Source organism: Gallinula chloropus, assembly GCF_964237585.1.
Source record: "Gallinula chloropus genome assembly, chromosome: Z".
In the NCBI taxonomy this organism is placed as follows: Eukaryota; Metazoa; Chordata; class Aves; order Gruiformes; family Rallidae; genus Gallinula; species Gallinula chloropus.
This window is the reverse complement of record NC_140089.1, coordinates 27416193-27433760: the sequence shown is the minus strand read 5'-3', so window position 1 is coordinate 27433760 and position 17568 is coordinate 27416193. Positions and strand designations below refer to the sequence as shown.

General features: G+C 40.3%; 1 protein-coding gene across 1 annotated transcript in view; it reads left to right on the top strand.

Moving 5' to 3' along the window:
* Window positions 1–17568, top strand: part of FER (FER tyrosine kinase) — a 172860-nt gene that overhangs the window by 16031 nt on the left and 139261 nt on the right. Inside the window, exons 2-4 of the mRNA XM_084278847.1 lie at window positions 1441–1699; window positions 5738–5911; window positions 9191–9290. Coding sequence (XP_084134973.1) covers window positions 1493–1699; window positions 5738–5911; window positions 9191–9290 — 481 coding nt within the window. The 5' untranslated portion in view covers window positions 1441–1492. The remainder of the gene's footprint in view (window positions 1–1440; window positions 1700–5737; window positions 5912–9190; window positions 9291–17568) is intronic.

The following is a 17568-nucleotide window of genomic DNA, read 5'->3' as shown; positions in this document are numbered from 1 at the left end:
GACTTCATCCTGAGATTGTTTCTATTTCTTCTGAATCTGGAGTGTAGGAAAATAAAGATGCTATCTTTTCTCCTAGCTAATGTATTAGGATATTTAGGTCATGTGCTACAAGTAGAATGAGCTTGGTCACAAAAGTGGATATAGTTCTAAAGGGTGTCGAAAAATCACAAGTGCAACTCCAGTCATGTTTGTAAGTATGCACTTTAAGATTTTTTCCTTTTGCTCATCTTACTAAATTATTACTGGTTTTGCAAGACTGTTCTTGAATTTTAAGTGTGAAGGTACTATCATTATACAACTAATAATGATGTCACCCGTCTTTTAATACAGACAGTGTTAATTATTTACTGTTAGTCCTGGTTTGCCCCATGGGCTGTTAGGAAGATAAATCTGTTAATGTTTGTAAAACACGACTAGTTAAAGCTTATGGAGAAGTTGGTACTTCTGTGTTCAAGAGAGCCAAAACTTGACTGGAGTGCACTGCAGTCCAGAGCAGTAGTTGCAGTTTATGTAAGTTTATCTTACCTAGTTTGAAGCTGATTGGTGTACAAACAGGGTTTTGGTCTATACACAGGAAAGAGCCTTCAGCACGCATTACAAAACCTATGCAAGCCTGTGGAAATTACTTGTCTGTGTGGGTTTAAGTCTTCCACGACGTGGCTGCATGTTTATCAGATGCAAGTACTTAAAGCTATCTCTGACAAGAGTCTTTGACCTGCACTTGTGTTACTGGATTACTTTCATATGGCAGCATTTCTTACCTGTTCATCAAATGATACGCATTTGGTACAGTAAGATCTATCTGTCTTAGGGGAAGATCATGTGAATTTAGGGGCCCTGCCCTAACGTGTGTCCAAGGGAACGGGTGGTTGCATGGCAGACCTAGTGTGGGATATTTTTTGATTTTTGGGAGGTTGAATCTGCAAGTTTAATGTCCTGCAAACACAGTATTTAGGAGCAAACCAGCTTCAAACTTTCCATTTCCCACAGATGCAGTACCCGAGAGCTGATGTTTTATTTGGATTTTTCTGTGCTGTTAGGACAGTGAACACCAGAAACAACAGTTTCGGGTCAGCTGGAGTGGAACAGTGTAGTTGGCAGTTCTTGCCTGGAGAAAGCCAGCTATGCTTGCTTGATTGTCTGTGTATTGGTCTTTAGTAGCTGTCTCAGGTGCTTTTATGTGTTACCCCATAACTCCACTTTAAGTTAGGGTGGTACATTTTGTAGGTGGGAACTGGAGGACAGTTCCGGGCCTGAGATCTCTTCCAGTCATAGATTTGTGTTTGAAACAGTCCTCTAACCTTTCGGTTTTTTTTCAGGAGATATAAGTGTGTGGTTAATCTTACAGTTAAATTATTTTAGGGATTAGACATTAATACTTGCTTTTTGTCATACTGGAAGTTCTTTGAATATGTCATATGAATTGTACTCTGCTTTCAGATGTGGTGAAGAGCCTGCATTTTCCCCTGTCTGGTATATAGTGCCTTAAAAAATGGGGTTTGGAGGTGACCTGAAGTATTCTCATGATGCTTTATTAAAGCTTCAAGACTGGGAACTACGACTGCTGGAAACAGTGAAGAAATTTATGGTAATGCGAGTGAAAAGTGATAAGGAGTATGCCTCCACTTTACAGAATCTTTGTAATCAAGTAGATAAAGAGAGCACCTGTCAATTGGATTATATCAGCAACGTGTCCAAGGTAAGACTGAAGTATTTTGAATTTGGGATATCTTTGTAACTAACGATGCTCGATTTATTTCTGTTTGTTTCTGTTGGATTCCTGTTCATTCAATTTCTTGAGAGTTAGTGTTGCCAAAGCATTTAAAATGTTTTTTTTTTTTTTAGTTTCTCTATGCAATACTCAGAAGTTAAACTCCAATCTTGCTTTGAAAATAACATCTGAATGAGAATCAGTCCTGAATTCTGAAATTCCTGGGTTGAGCCAGCTATTTTGTTTGGTGTTTTGAAAACAGAGTATGCTATAGTAAGTTTTTCTTTTTAGACAGTTAAATAGGAACTATTGTTTATGTTATATAGAATTTGTGACAGAAATAGAAAAATGCCAGGAAACAGAGGCAAAGCCTGGCATTCCAGCTGTTGCTCATGCGGCAGTGTGTGTGTTGTAAAAGCAAAACATTGATTCAGGATGTTTCTCATAATTGTGAAGTTACTTTGTATCTAATTGAAAATAACTGTGGTGGCTTTTTATAAAGATAAGGCTGTCCTTCTCCTGGATCATGAATTTCCAGATTTAGAGGAAGTCCTGTAGAGGTACTGCTGAAGCAAACTCCTGTTATTTCACCTGTTTGTAGCCTTCTCTCCTGACTTGGATTCCTTTCTTGACTAGAGAAAGCTGTTTTGTTTTAATGGCTTCTTCAATTCCTGGCTCTTCTGCTGTAGCAGTGGTTCTACAGTCCCTTCACTCTGGCATGAATCCTGATCTCCTCTCTGCAGGAAAACACCCTTTTTGGGTCAAGTTAAATTTTAGACAAAGCCGGTTTTATGTAGTGGGCTTATGGGGTGGCTGTGTGAATACTAGCTGTGGCATAGCATCAGGAACGTGACTGCTCTTTGTGCAGCAGTCTGGATTAAAGTGGCAGGGGTGTGTGTGTGACTTGCAAGCAGTGCTGCTGTAGCCCAGAAGTGCAGCTCAGTGTTTATCTGTAGCAAATTCTGTTGTTGCTTCCCCCCCTCCACGATAATTGTCTTGTAAAGTGACACACATCGTACTTTTTTTTTAAAAAATGAGTCTCTGTGTTTTCAGCTAGTTATGCTTTGTCTACATGATTCATTATCGATGTTGCTGTTTAAGTTGTGATGATTTTGGTAAATAAACATTAAAGCATTGTCATTAGCCTGAAATTGGCAGCAGTCAGGTATCTCTTCAAGTGTTCTACTGTTCGATCTCAAAGTTTTGTATAGAGTTATTTGTGATACAACTAATAATTCTTGCTATTCCTGCCAGACTAGGATTGCTAGATAAATGGTCTTCCAGTTCTTCTAGGTGATGGAATGGAGCTGATTAGGGATGGAACAGTAAAGGAGCACTGGTATCAGAATATTTAACATTATGAAGTACAAACAACCCTTAATCCTCATGTAGCTAGCTCAGTCTAAGATGGTTCATGCCAGTGATGTGGGCACTTTCCGTGAGCAAATAAATTTTAGAAAGCTAAAGACTGAAGACATACTCTTTTTGAGTTGAAGAGGGGCACAAATGTCACATTTTGAAATCTTGTTTTGAACACAAGCAATAAAGTCGTTCTTTCAGGAGCACTGGTATCAGAATATTTAACATTATTAAGTGATTTTTTGCTTTTTTTTTTCCTTTTCTCTTAAGGAGGAGCTCTTTTTCTCTCAAGCCCCATCCATGATCTCTACTTTATGTAACACCAAAATATTCATGTGCTACTGACAGATCTTTTGTAGGGGCTTGCCTTGAAGTTTCACTGTCACCTTGGATTTTGAAGTTGTTTAATGACACACTGTCTTACAGGTTTTGGCAGTTAAACTGTCTGAATATTGATTACTTTATGATCTCATTGTAATTTACTATGTCATGATACTTCTCCTCTCTTCGTGACATTTTGCAGAATCAAAATATGACACATATATTATGGGACATAAATCTAGTATCTTACGTCTCCTAAGATTTAAAATATATGTGTGTTAAATTTTTGGTGTCCTGGCATCAAAGCTGAATACCGAGCTGTCTTATCTTTCATTTTCTTTTTTATAAGTGTACATCAAGACTGAGCACTTCAAGAGAAATGGTGTTTAGACAAATCTGTTCTATGATTTTTTTTTTATGCAGAAGGCCTAATAGTAGTAACCACTAATGCTAGAAAAAGCAGTATTTTAAAGTGCTCTCCAACAGCTCCTTTGTGTGCATATATGTCTAAAAAATACTGTTAAACCAAACAATATTGTATGCTATTGCTTTTGATGGATTGTGGTTATTTTCTGTGAAAGGAAATGCTTCGCCTTTTCTCCTGTCCCCACCCAGCTGTTTTTCTGTCCCACGTAAATCTCAATTTTTGAAACCTTTTCTCAAGTACAGCTTTTCACTTTAGCTTTTTGTATTTTAAAATAATAAAATATAATCATATAAACACAAAAATCCAGTTTAATCAATGGTTTCTCATTATGGAAAGAGGGTTGTAAAGAACAGGAAAATGTGCAAATTGTTTTTTTTTAAATGGAAAGAGAAGTTTTTGCTGTGTTTCTGACTTAGGTTCATTTGGTGAGTTGTAAGCTTAAGTATTTCTTTAGAGCACTTGTCCTGTGGAAAAACGCTTTCACTGTGATTTTCAGGGTTGATTGAAACAGTACTTGTCTCATCAGTAGTAAATCAGCTTTAAAGAAAACAGGGAACTGTGACTACATTTTCACCTCTGAGAGCATTCTCACGAACTCTTCTGTAACCACAAGACCCACTCCTCTCAGGCAGATGTTTAATGATGTTTTCATCCTATGCTGCTTTGCAGTATGGCTTCTGGTGTAATCTGGGAAGTGTTCTGTAATGGAGAGGTGAAAGAGTTTTCAGCCCTTGCCGGGAAGCTTTAGGCTGTGACCTTTTACAACGCCACACTTTAAGCAATCTGAGGTAGCTCTTTGCCCGTCTGCAGGGTGTTTAAGTGCTAGAGGAAACGCTGAAGGTGGTTTAATACATACAGGAGTTAACTGTCTTTTGTTTCATTCCCTAGAATCTAGTTTGCATTGTCATATAGAGGTGGAATTATGTATCTGTGTTTGCATACGAGATGTAATGAAACCCCAAAGCTATTAAAAAAAAGTATTTTTCTGAATATTGATGTTCTGAGGTGGATTTTCAGTAAGATAAATGCTAGCTGCCTTAAAAACCTGACATGGCATACATGGCATATATGGCATACAGCCATTCTGAAATTTTAGAGCATAGCCTTTGGTGTCAGGTAGTTGTTATCTTTAAGGAATCTAATACTGTTTACATCAACAAAGTGTGACAAGGATCTTTAGGGTAAAAAATGCTTTTATTTGAACTGAACTTTAATTTTGTGTTTGCATGCGTGGTGCATTGAAATCTCTCTTTTCACCTTATGGTTCTTAGTCAAAATTCAAAGCCACATGCAGCACAGCTGTCCTGAAAACTGACTGACAGAGTGGCCAGGGATGTTGTTAAAGAGAGGGTACAGGAACATGTTAGGTTATTATGACAGACGAGTAACTGCTTGTGTCTCTTAACCTGTGAGTATTATTTATGCTTTGATACTGGAGGACTGACTGTGATGCTGTCAGTTACATGAAACAGCTTTTTAAACAATAACCACTCAAATGCATATCACTGTGAGGTAGTTAGGCAAGGATGTAGAAGTCAGCTTGAACAGGGTAAGGGAAGCGGAACAAAGGACATGGGAACATGCTTGTCTAGGGTGTGGGGGATGTATTCCAAAAATGGCTGTAAAGCTTTCAACCATGTTGACAAGTACTAGGACAGTGCTGAACGTGTCCATACAATGCTGTATTTCTGTCTCTGGTGTGTTTTTATGATTTTATGAGTGAGTTTGAGGTGTTCTTTTGCTGTAGCAGGAAGAACTTTATTTTAGAAGATCTCAAGTGCATTTGGGTAAGTTTAAAATTCTGTCTTTTTACTGAATTGTTTTAAACAGTGATGTGTCTTTTCCTGAAGTTGATGTTCATTGTTTGGTTATTTGTAGCTCAGAATAAGTAAGTGCTTTTCTGTTCTTTTTTTCTATAGTCTTGGTTGCTTGTGGTGCAGCAAACAGAACAGCTGAGCAAAATAATGAAGACACATGCAGAGGATCTTAACTCTGGGCCTTTGCATAGGCTTACAATGATGATCAAAGATAAGCAGCAAGTTAAGAAGAGTTATGTAGGTGTTCATCAACAAATTGAAGCAGAGATGTACAAGGTATTTTATTTAACTGTGCTTTACAAATAATTTATTATAGTTTTTGTATAAAAAAGTGATGTATTGGGGAGTGGATTTTTTGTTTCCTCTGTTTTTGTTAGTGCTGTAGTAAAAGGAGTGATTTGTAATGTATATAAAAGACTAGTTTGAATTTCAGTTTTCTCTCCCTTTCTTGCTGACAAGGCGGAGGTAGAAAACTTTCTTCTATATGAATTTCTATGGACAGATAGCACTGGAATAGGTCTTGTTCCTGGAGAGGATGATTCTGTGTGACACTTCTCTCTATTCCATCTCTGTTCCTGTTCTCATTCCACTCTAAGCATCACCAGGACCAGGGCACCGAAGGCTTTTGTTAATGATGCTCTTGGCAGTCCAGACTGGTTTGGGACAGGATTCTAGTCCCTATTCTAAAATATAAATCAAATGTAAACCAAACATTCAGGCTGCAAATGGAACTCTTCAGGGCCTTTTCTGTTACAAGTCAGTTGACCTGCTTATGTTGAGAGTACTGTATCTAGTCAGTAAAGCTGAAGGAAATCACAGTTTCATTCAGGTGCTCTCAGGGAAGTTTAACTGCACATGTCAGAAATCAGATTGATAGCCTGAAAAGTCTACTGAGAGCACTGATTCATCTTCCTTCCAGCAGAGAATCTGAGATTTGGAGTAGCGCGATTTAAAATGTAACATCTGAGCAGTGTGGCACAAATGTCATGAGCTGATGAGTACAATATTCTTGGGCTGGTTATAGGAAGAACTTTAAATGGTTACTAAATATATATTATTTTAAATATGTATACTCTCATAGGAGTACTTTCTTAAAGTGCAAGGATTTTGGTGTTTTCTGCAGGTACTGACTATGGGTAGAAAGTACATTCTTTGGTCAGCAGGCTCTCTTTTCTGACAAAGTTTCCAAACCAAGTAGTCACTCACAAACATGGATCTGAAAATAGTCAGGGTGGAAGAAGAGTCAAAACTGGTAGCATATGTTAGAAATAACAGAAGTTAAATATGTACAGAAATGGAAAAAGAAATAAAGACATGTAAGAAATAAAGGCTAGATGAAACAAGACTGCTGCGAATGAAGATGTATTTTTAAAATAGACTGTGCAGAGTGTGGAGTTTTTTCCCTGTAAGTAAGTTAACTCTAATAAAATCATTATTAAAAAGTGTTTTTTAAAATACAGCTTTTCCAGAAACATATGGTGCATATTGAGCATTGCCCAAATGATTAATTACAAACCATACTGATTTTAATTAATTAAGGGCTGCATGGCCATGCAAGTGTTTTGCATTCTGATGAATAAGCTAGCATTGTTTTGTTTTGTTTTGGATTTTTTGTTGTGTTTTGTTTTTCCCTTCCTGATTTTCCTAAGAAGCATTTGAATAGCATTCTGGTTAGATATGATATGTTCTTTCATTGTTAGCTGCCATTGTTTGTTCAAAGGTTTTGTGTCCCTGGAGCACTTACAGAACGGTTCCCAGAAATACAAAATACTTCTCATGTTCTGTGGTATTATTTCTGCTTTAGTTACACACAGAAGCAAAATAGTTATTATTTTCCAAGACATTATCCAAACCATGTGAAGATCAATGTCTCTGCAGTTCATATCTCTAGGATATTCTGGGAGGCAAAAAGAAAAACAAGTGTTTTCCTTTAGGTGAAATGCATATGTATCATTGTTTCTTATTCTACGATGAGGAATCATTTTGATAAAATTCTTAAGGACAGTGAAATACCATGTCTTTTACAGAAATGTAGTAGTGCGCATATCTTACAGATTTATTCCAATTCCCAGTAAGGTACTGGAATTTTTTTTCCTCATGAAATTTGAGAGGAAAAAAGTAGAATACTGTGGTAGTTAGATAAGCAAGATTTATTTAATGTAAGAACTGGGTTCAAGATAATTCTTAGTTCCTTAAGCGGCCTTTGGGGACAGAGGTGCTCTTGGTTTTGTTTTGGTCTGTTGTAAGAACACAGTCTAAGAATCATTAAAATATAATTTCAATTTTTAGAAAAGTTTCTTAATACTAGTGGCCCACCTTTTATTTTCTTTGATATTTATGTTTTGTGTTCATTACTTCCTAATTTCATCTTTATCTCCATTTGTCATGGTGTCTTTGTAATACAAGTTTGTCATAAAGTGGGTTTTTTTTTCCCTTTATTATTCTATAATAACAACAGTTGTGAGTGTAATTTACAGTGTGTAAAAATAGAAGATGAAATTATGGGATTGTTGTGGAAAAAAGTTCCTGCCATTACATTAAATCTTTGAGCAGTTGGCCCAGAAATAGCCTTGTTGGCTCTCTGAGGAATTCCATTAAGTTTCCAGATGTTTTTTTCTTGAGGGTGAAAGTAGTGGTATCTGGGCCTTGCCTCATGAAAAAGGAAGAACAATGATCTTCAGCATCATGCCAGATGCAAGAGGAACTTTTTTTTTTCTGTAGAATGGGCTTTCTTTTCTGCACATTGAGCAAGGGAAGCACTTCCATTAAACTACGTTCCTCTTCCATGATTTCCCATTGTGTGTGTATTTTCCTTTTTGTAAGAGTTTTTACTTCACTGTATATGCCACCTTTTAGGTCTTGCAGTGGCTGGTTTGTTATTAGCTTTTGCTAATAACTTGTTATTGCAGGTTCATGATTTATGATTATTTCTGAATGGTGTGCTACTTTTGTCACACAGTGAATGGAAGTTGGGGATAGAAGAGACAGCTGGAGTTTTTTTAACCAAAAATACCGTGTTCAGCAGAGTTGCTTCTACAGCAGAAGGATTCGTCAGTGCTGTGTGGCACTGTAGTTTGTTTTTTTGTTTGTTTTTCTTTATAGGGATTTATGTCTTGGAACAGATTGATTTGTACACAGCTGCTGTTTCTAAGACGTTTATAGGAACTGTAATATTTAAAAATATTTTTTTCTTTTTTTAATGTTAAAGGAATTTCTTCCTATGCATAGAACTTTTTCATCTAGTATGATTTATTAAGCATCTTTTTGTTGCTTTTTTCCCCTTGACATTGAAATGGAATCACGTTTATGATAATCTGGATTGCCTAAGCATATTTTTCATTATAATGCTGTGAATGGGGAATCTCTGTTACAATTGATTTTGATTTTCTTACACCATGTAATATCCTATTATCTCATGTCAATGGAAAGTGGTAACTTCCTTTTTTTTTTTTGAAAATAAATCATGTTAATTCTCTTTCACTATTGCTATCAGGGTTTTTTAATATGTTGAGGATAAGTATTTTTAATACTTTTTATATTTCTGTTTTCTTACAGGTCACAAAGACAGAACTAGAGAAACTAAAATCTAGCTATAGGCAACTAATAAAAGAAGTAAATTCTGCCAAAGAAAAGTATAAAGAAGCTGTGGCTAAAGGTATGACTGACTTGTGTTCATTTTGTCCGTTTGTTCATGCCTTTTTCAAACGTGCTAAGATTCTTACAGTGATACAGGGTAATGTTTTTATTTTGAGAAACTTGATTAAAATATAAAAGACAGGCATCGTGTACTTGGTGGTAGTCTTTTTAGAATTAAAGGGTTGTCCTTTTAGCATAGATGGTGATTCTTTGAAGTTCTTCTATCTTTCCTTCAGTGGATGTATTTGAAATGTAAAATTTTCTCAAATGAACTGGTATCAGTGGTAAGTCTGTTGCAACTGTCCCATCTACATGCTAATTTCAGCCTCCTGTCCCTGACTATGGTTGCTGCAGTGGCATCAGCATCAGTTCTTGACAGTTGGCTTCATGGATCTGGCCTTTGATAACTTCAAGCAAAAGAGGAAAAAATCATTTACACACTGAGATATTTTAAAGATTTTTGAGGATGTATCCTGACTGTATGAATTTTTATTCCTGTTGAATTGTGGTCATTATTAGATAAAGGAAAGCCTTTGTTTTATGATGTGTTGAAATAGCTTATCAATAATTGTTCTTATGTAGATTTCTAAGATATTTTTTCTTTCTGTAGAGAAATTTAATTGAATGGCAGTATGTAACTACGATTCCAAGATCTTTCTTCAGATATTTGTGTCACTGCCTAAAAGGAGTTATTTTCTTTGATTCTGGTGGTACAGTAATTCAAAGAGCAATATAGCAGCTATCAGTGCTGAAAGACTGGTTCTTTCCAAATTTATCTAAACTGTGGAGTGGTAGCAAAAGAAAGATGCGTAACTGTTGGAGAGGGTTCAGAGGAGGCCATGAAGATGGTTAGAGGGCTGGAGCACCTGCCCTACGAAGAGAGGCTGAGGGAGCTGGGCTTGTTCAGCCTAGAGAAGAGAAGGCTGCTGGGGGGAGCCCATTGCAGCCTTCCAGTACCTGAAGGGAGCTTATACACAGGAGGGAAATCAACTTTTTTAAAAAGGTAGACAATGGCAGGATAAGGGGGAATGGATTAAAGCTAAAGGAAGGAAGGTTTAGATTAGATATTAGGGAGAAGTTTTTAACAGAGAGAGTGGTGAGGTGCTGGAACAGGCTGCCCAGAGAGGTGGTGGATGCCCCATCCCTGGAGGTGTTCAAGGCCAGGTTGGATGGGGCCCTGGGCAACCTTGTAGCTCCAGGGCTGAGGTTGGTGGCCCTGCTTGTGGCAGGGGGGTTGGAGCTCTATGATCCTTGGGGTCCCTTCCAACCCAGACCATTCTATGATTCTATAATGATAGAACGACATGGCATAAGAGAAGTTCTGCTTAGCTCTGTTTAGCTTCACCTTTTTTTTCTTTCTTTGATGTTGACACCACTGAAAAATGTAAATCCATACTGAGTTGCTAATTTTATCCAGTTCCCTACATTCTTTATGCATCTAACTTTAATTTAGTTACTTGGTTTATTCCTAAGTCACTACTTTAACATAGGAATGCACAGCACATTATATGGAAAATATAATAGGGTGCTGTCACCTTAATAGGTTCTTCCTTGTTGCTCCCCAGGCTGTGGTGTTCACAGATATTTGTGTTGGTGAACTACTACAGTTGTGTGTCAGCTGAGGTTTTTTTTTTAACCCATCACATATTCAGTAGTGTTTCTGAATTGTCAGATGGGTTTGTGAACTAAACAACTAAGGAAGAAAATTTTAATGCTTCATTATTGCAGGCATTAGTTCACTAACTAGTGCTTATTCAAATTATGTGCTGTTAGGAAATACCATTTCTGTTAAGGTATAGACTGGTTCAGAATTTAAAGAATGATGGAAAATGAGGGAAGTAACAATGCCAACCAGATAAGTGTGAGGCATAACCAAGTTTTGGAAGCAAGATGAAAAACATTTTGTTAAGCAAAAAAAATAATATTTGAACATTATTTCTTGCACGAGATGTGTTAAAAGAACCAGTCCAGGTCTATTTCTGTAAAATGCTGTTTGCAACAGGCTCTGGCAAACCAAGTCTCCATCACAGTGCCAGGCCCCTGCCTTTATGGAACTGAATGGGGACAACTGTTCCTTCAGATGCACTGCTTTGTCTTTGCCCCTGGGCTTGCATGTGATGATGTCATACTTAGCACCAGCTAGCATGACAGTCACTTTGAATCAACATCTTGGATACGCTAATGCAGGGTTCCAGCTGTTTTCATTTTTGGATGAGAACACTGAGACCTGTGAAAAGAGTAATAAGGGTTAAGCACTCAGCAGTGGTACTGGTTAGTTAGAAGGTTTGTTGTGTTGGGCTTGGTGACCGCAGGTGTCTCTCACTCTGGTGTTACTTAGCTGGTTGATAGCTTTTAGGGTTTTTTCATTTGTTTTGGTTTTTTTTATTTTTATTTTCCTCTGAGTCCTTAATTCACATGTTGGTTTAATGTATGGTGAGAAAGCAATCTGAGAAGGGATCAAGTCAGCAACTTCAGTGCCTCTTTAATGGGGCAACTTCAGCAACTGAGACAATGGACAGATTGATTCCAGTAGTTTCCTCTAGATTGGAAAGCTTTGTCAAAGAGAGAATTACTATGTACGAGGAATGCACAGCATGATCTTTTGTGGAACTAGGGGATGTTGAGGCCATAAGGGATGAAGGGATCACTGGAAAAAAATACAAGATAAAACTTGCTAGATTGCTTTTACCATAATGAAATGGACAGCCCCCACATCTTGTGGATGTGTGCCCCTTTTTTCTCAGTATCAAACTTAAAACAGTGCTCCAAAATAGCACTAACAGATTGTGTACAACTCTGAGCCTGTGATGCTGTGCTGACATCAGTGATGCTAAGTAACAAGGTAAATAGTGTGGCATGTTGACATTGCTGCTTCAGGAAAACACGTCAACATAAAATTTATGCCAAGTGTGAGGACATTGTTTGGCTAAAGAAGAAGTCACAAAGCTTCTAGAAATGTTTCTTAAATAATGTGTAAAGTACACAAAATAGAAACTGCAGATCAGGAATTGCTTCTGCTTAAGTTTGCTATTTCCACAAGTCTTTTTGTTTCTGCAGAATTCTGCATCTTTATTCATAGTGTATCTGTGGTGGTTTCTGATGTTTTCATCCACAGTTTTTTTCAATTTAATAGTACTTATTGGGAGATACATATATATATTATTGGGAGATATATATATTTATATATATATTTAAAGCTTAAATAAGGAAATGATGAGTATCTGAAATCATAAACAATAAATTGCTCTTTTCCTTACTAAAAAAACCCACTATGAATTCTTAAAAATATTATCTAATTTGTAGTTGATTTTGGTGTTAGATGTTTAAATGTGAAATAGTTGCTATTGTAGCAGTTAATATTGCAAGGGGGAATAGAACAATGTAGCTTTGGGAGGTTCATACTGGATTTTAATACAATATAATCTGTAGCAAAATGTACAGTTTCCATGTAAATACATCCATTAGAGTTGTTTATTGTTCTTTTTACTGGTTAATTACTATCTGAACGTAGAAACTGTGTTGCAACATTCTTATGTAACAGGATGGATCTGAAGCAATGAAAAAATATATTGATTTAAAGTATTTAATTTCCTAATTTCATTTTATACTTTTACCTCAGCCAAAAAAAAACCCCTAACTGTTCCAGACTTTCCCAGGTCAGATTGCATTCTCTGACAAAGTGATTTAGAGGAGGCTAGAGATATTAACAGTACACTAGCACATTTGTTTTGGGTTTATATGGCAAGGTTTTGGTAGTCGTGGAGTGTGCAGCAGGGGTGTCTTCTGCGAGAAGGTGGTAGAAGCTTCCTTTAGTCCTGACAGAATGAATACCAGCCAGCTCCAGGATGGACCAACCACTGACCAAGGCTGAGCCCATGAGTGATGGTCATAGCGCCTCTTGAGAATCACATTCAGGAGAAGAAGACCACAATCAGCTGCTTTTTGCCACCAGAGAAAGAAGTGAGAAGACGTAAGAAACTGTGCAGACACCAAGGCTAGTGAAAAAGTGGGGGTGAGGAGGTGCTCCAGGTGCTGGAGGAGAGATTCCCCTGAAACACCCACAGAAGAACATGATGAAGTAGTCTGTCCCATCTGCAGCCCATGGAGGACCCCACACTGGAGCAAATGGAGACAGGAATGAGTCTGTGACCCTGTGGGAAGTCTGCAGTTGAGGAAGCTCCTGGAAGGACCTGCAGCCTGCGGAGAGAGGAGCCCATGCTGGAGCAGGTTTGCTAGCAGGACTTGTGACCCCATGGGGGACCATGCTGGAGTAGTTTGTTCCTGAAGATCTGTACCCTATGGAAGCTACGTTGGGGCAGTTCTTGAAGAACTGAAGCCTGGTGGGAAGGACTCATGTTGGAGAAGTTTGTGGAGGACTGACTCCTGTGAGAGGGATGCCATGCTGGAGCAGAAGAGCATGAGGGGTCCTCCCCCTGAGGAGGAAGGAGCGTCAGATACAACTCATGATGAACTGACTGCAACCGCTACTCCTTGTCTCCCCTCTGCTGCTCAGGGAGGAAGAAGGGAGATAAGTTGTGAATAAAGCTTAGTCACAGAAGAAGGGAAGGGTCATTGTTCTACTCTGTTTTCATTGGGCAATAAATTAGATTTATTTTATTCCACATTGAGTCTGTTTTGCCCATGACATTAACTGCTAAATGATGTCTCCCAGTCCTTACCTCGACTCATAAGGCACTGTGGGTTTCTGGCGAATGCGTATCCCCAACTACAGTCTCACTGTCAGCCCTCTCTGCCCTGTAACCCAGAAGAAGAACGATTTCCAGTGGGGCCCTGAGCAGCAACCAGCCTTTGAACAGATCAAACAGGAGACAGTCTATGCAGTAGCCTTTGGGCCCATCTGGACAGGGCCAGATGTAAAGAATGTGCTCTACACTGCAGCTGGGGAGAATGGTCCTACCTGGGGTGTCTGGCAGAAACACCAGGGGAGACTCGAGGGTGACTGCTGGCATTTTGTAGTCGGGGCTACAGAGGAACGAGGTCTTGTACACTCCAACAGAAAAGGAAATACTTGCATCATATGAAGGGGTTCCAGCCACTTCAGAAGTGATTCCAACTGAAGCCCAGCTCCTCCTGGCACCCCGACTGCTGGTGCTGGGCTGGATGTTCAAAGGAAAGGCCCCTTCCACACACCATGCTACTGATGCTACGTGGAGCAAAGGGGTTGCACTGATTACACAGCGGGCTTGATTAGGGAACCCCAATCGTCCAGGAATTCTGGAAGGCCAGACTGGCCAGAAGGTAAAGATTTTGGAATCACAGAATCTTAGGGGTTGGAAGGGACCTCAATAGATCATTGGGTCCAACCCCCCTGCCAAAGCTGGTTCCTTAGGGCAGATTGCACAGATAGGCATCCAAATAGGTCTTGAATATCTCCAGAGGTGGAGACTCCACCACCTCCCTGGGCAGCCTATTCCAGTGCTCTGTCGCCCTCACTGTGAAAACGTTCTTCTGCATATTGGTGTGGAACTTGCTGCTTGGAAGTCATTGCCCCTTGTCCTGTCCATAGAAAAGAGGCTGGCCATTTCCCCGTGTCCCACACTTGAGATATTTATAAACATTAATAAGATCCCCTCTTAACCTTCTTTTCTCCAGGCTGAACAGTCCTAGCTCACTCAGACTTTCCTCATAGGGGAGATGCTCCAGGCCCTTAATCATCTTTGTAGCCCTTCTCTGGACTCTTTCCAGGAGATCCCTGTCTTTTTTATCCCAGGGAGCCCAGAACTGGACACAATACTCCAGGTGGGGAGGCCCGACCAGGGCAGAGTAGAGGGGAGGATCACCTCCTTAGACCTGCTGGCCACACTCCTCCAGATGCACCCCAGGATCCCATTGGCTCTTTTAGCCACCAGGACACACTGCTGGCTCATGGCCAACCAGTCATCAACCAGGACCCCCAGGTCCTTCTCTGCAGAGCTCTTCTCCAGCAGATCATCCCTCAGCCTGTACTGATACAAACGGTTGTTCCTTCCCAGGTGCAAGACTCTACACTTGCTTTTGTTGAATCTCATCTGGTTTCTCCCTGCCCAGCTCTCCAGCCTGTCCAGGTCTCTCTGGATGGCAGCGCAGTGTTCCTGCCTGTCAGCCACTCCTCCCAGCTTTGTATCATCGGGTACTTGCTGAGGGTGGATGCTATTCCCTCATCAAGGTCGTCAATGAAGATATTAAACAGGACTGGACCCAAGACCGAGCCCTGGGGAACACCGCTAGCAACAGGCCTCCAGTCAGATTCTGCTCCACTCAGCACCACCCTCTGGGCTCAGTCCAACAGCCAATTCTCAACCCACCTCATTGTCCACTCATCTATCCCATGCTCTCTCAGCTTTGCTATCAGGATGTCATGGGAGACAGTATTGAAAGCCTTGCTGAAGTCAAGGTAGATGACATCCACTGCTCTCCCTCCATCCACCCAGCTGGTGATGACATCATGGAAGACTATGAGATTGGTTGAGCACGATCTCCCCTTGGTGAATACATGCTGACTATTCCTCATGACCTTCTTTTCTTCCAGTTGCTTGGAGATGGCATCCAGAACAAGCTGTTCCATCACCATTCCAGGGACAGAAGTGAGACTGGCTAGCCTGTAGTTACTTGGATCCTCTTTCTTGCCCTTTTTAAAAACTGGAGTGGTATTGGCTATCCTCCAGTCCTCAGGCACTTCTCCTGTTTGCCAAAACCTGTTGAAGATGATAGAGAGCGCCTCAGCAATCACCTCTGCCAGCTCCCTCAGTATCCGGGCCCATGAATTTGTGTGCATCGATCCCTTTGAGATGCTTCTGGACTGCCCCCACCTCAGCCAGAGGAAAGCTGTTCATTTCCCAAACTCTCTGTCTTTCTTCTGGGGTCTGGGAGTCCCAAGGGGGAGTCTTTGAAGGGAAGACTGAAGCAAAGAAGGCGTTCAGTATCTCCACCTTCTCAGCATCCTCTGTTATAACCAGAAGAGGAGGTGACGCATGCTGAAGAGGCCTCTCTGTATAGTGAATGGCCAGAAACATCACTAATATGATGTACCCTGTTCACCGACGGAAACACTGGAGGTGGAAGGCTGCAGTATGGACTCCCACACAACAACTTGTAGAAGCTGCCGAAGGGGAAGGAGAATCCAGCCAGTTTGCAGAGATATAGGCCATACAGCTGGCTTTAAACATTACCACGCAAGTAAAGTGGCCAAAATTGTACCTCTATACTAACCCCTGTATGGTGGCCAATGCTCTGTGGGGGTGGTTGCAACAGTGGAAACAAAGCAACTGGCAGCAGAGGCAAACCCATCTGGGCTGCTCCATTGTGGCAAGACATCTCTGCCCAGTTAGAGGACCTAACTGTAAAAGTGTTGTGTAGATGCCCACATAGCTAAGAGTCAAGCCACTGAAGAGTATCATAGCAAACAGCAGGTCAGTCAGGCTGCTAAGATTGAAGTGACTCAAATAGACCTTAATTGGCAACATAAAGGTGAATTATTTGAAGCTTGTTGGGCCCATGACACCTCAGGCCATCAAGGAAGAGATACCACATATAGACGGACTTGTGATCAAGGGGTGGGTAGATGCTATCTCATAGGTCATCCATAAATGTGAAACATGTGCCTCAATCAAGCAAGCCAAGAGCTTAAAGCCTCTTTGGTATGGAGGATGATGGCTGAAATACAAATATGAAGAGGCCTGGTAGATCGATTCACTGTCCCGCAGACACGCCAAGGCAAGCGGTATGTGCAACCACCAGCTGGCTAGAACTTATCCTGTGCACCATGCTGCTGCCCAGAACACCATCCTGGGCCTTGAGAAGCAAGTTCTCTGGTGACATGGCACTCCAGAAAGAATCAAGTTGGACAGTGGAACTCATTTCTGGAATAATCTCATAGACAGCTGGGCCAAAGAACATTGCATCAAATGGGTATATTATATACCCTACCATGCGCCAGCCTCTGGGAAAATTGAAAGGTACAATGGACTGTTAAAAACTATGCTAAAAGCAATGGGTGGTGGAACCCTGAAAAAGCTGGCTTTTATGCATGCTTTTAGCCAAAGCTATATGGCTAGTTAATTCCAGAGGATCTACCAATTGAGCTGGACCTGCCCAATCAAAATTTCCACAGACCCTGGAGGGGGATAAAGTCCCTGTAGTACTCATGAAAAACCTGTTGGGGAAGACAGTCTGAGTTGTTCCTGCGTCAGGCAAAGACAAACCCATGTGTGGAATTGCTTTTGCACCTGGGTGCACATGGTGAGTGGTGCAAAATGATGGGGAAATCCAGTGTATCCCAGAGGGATTTAATTCTAGGT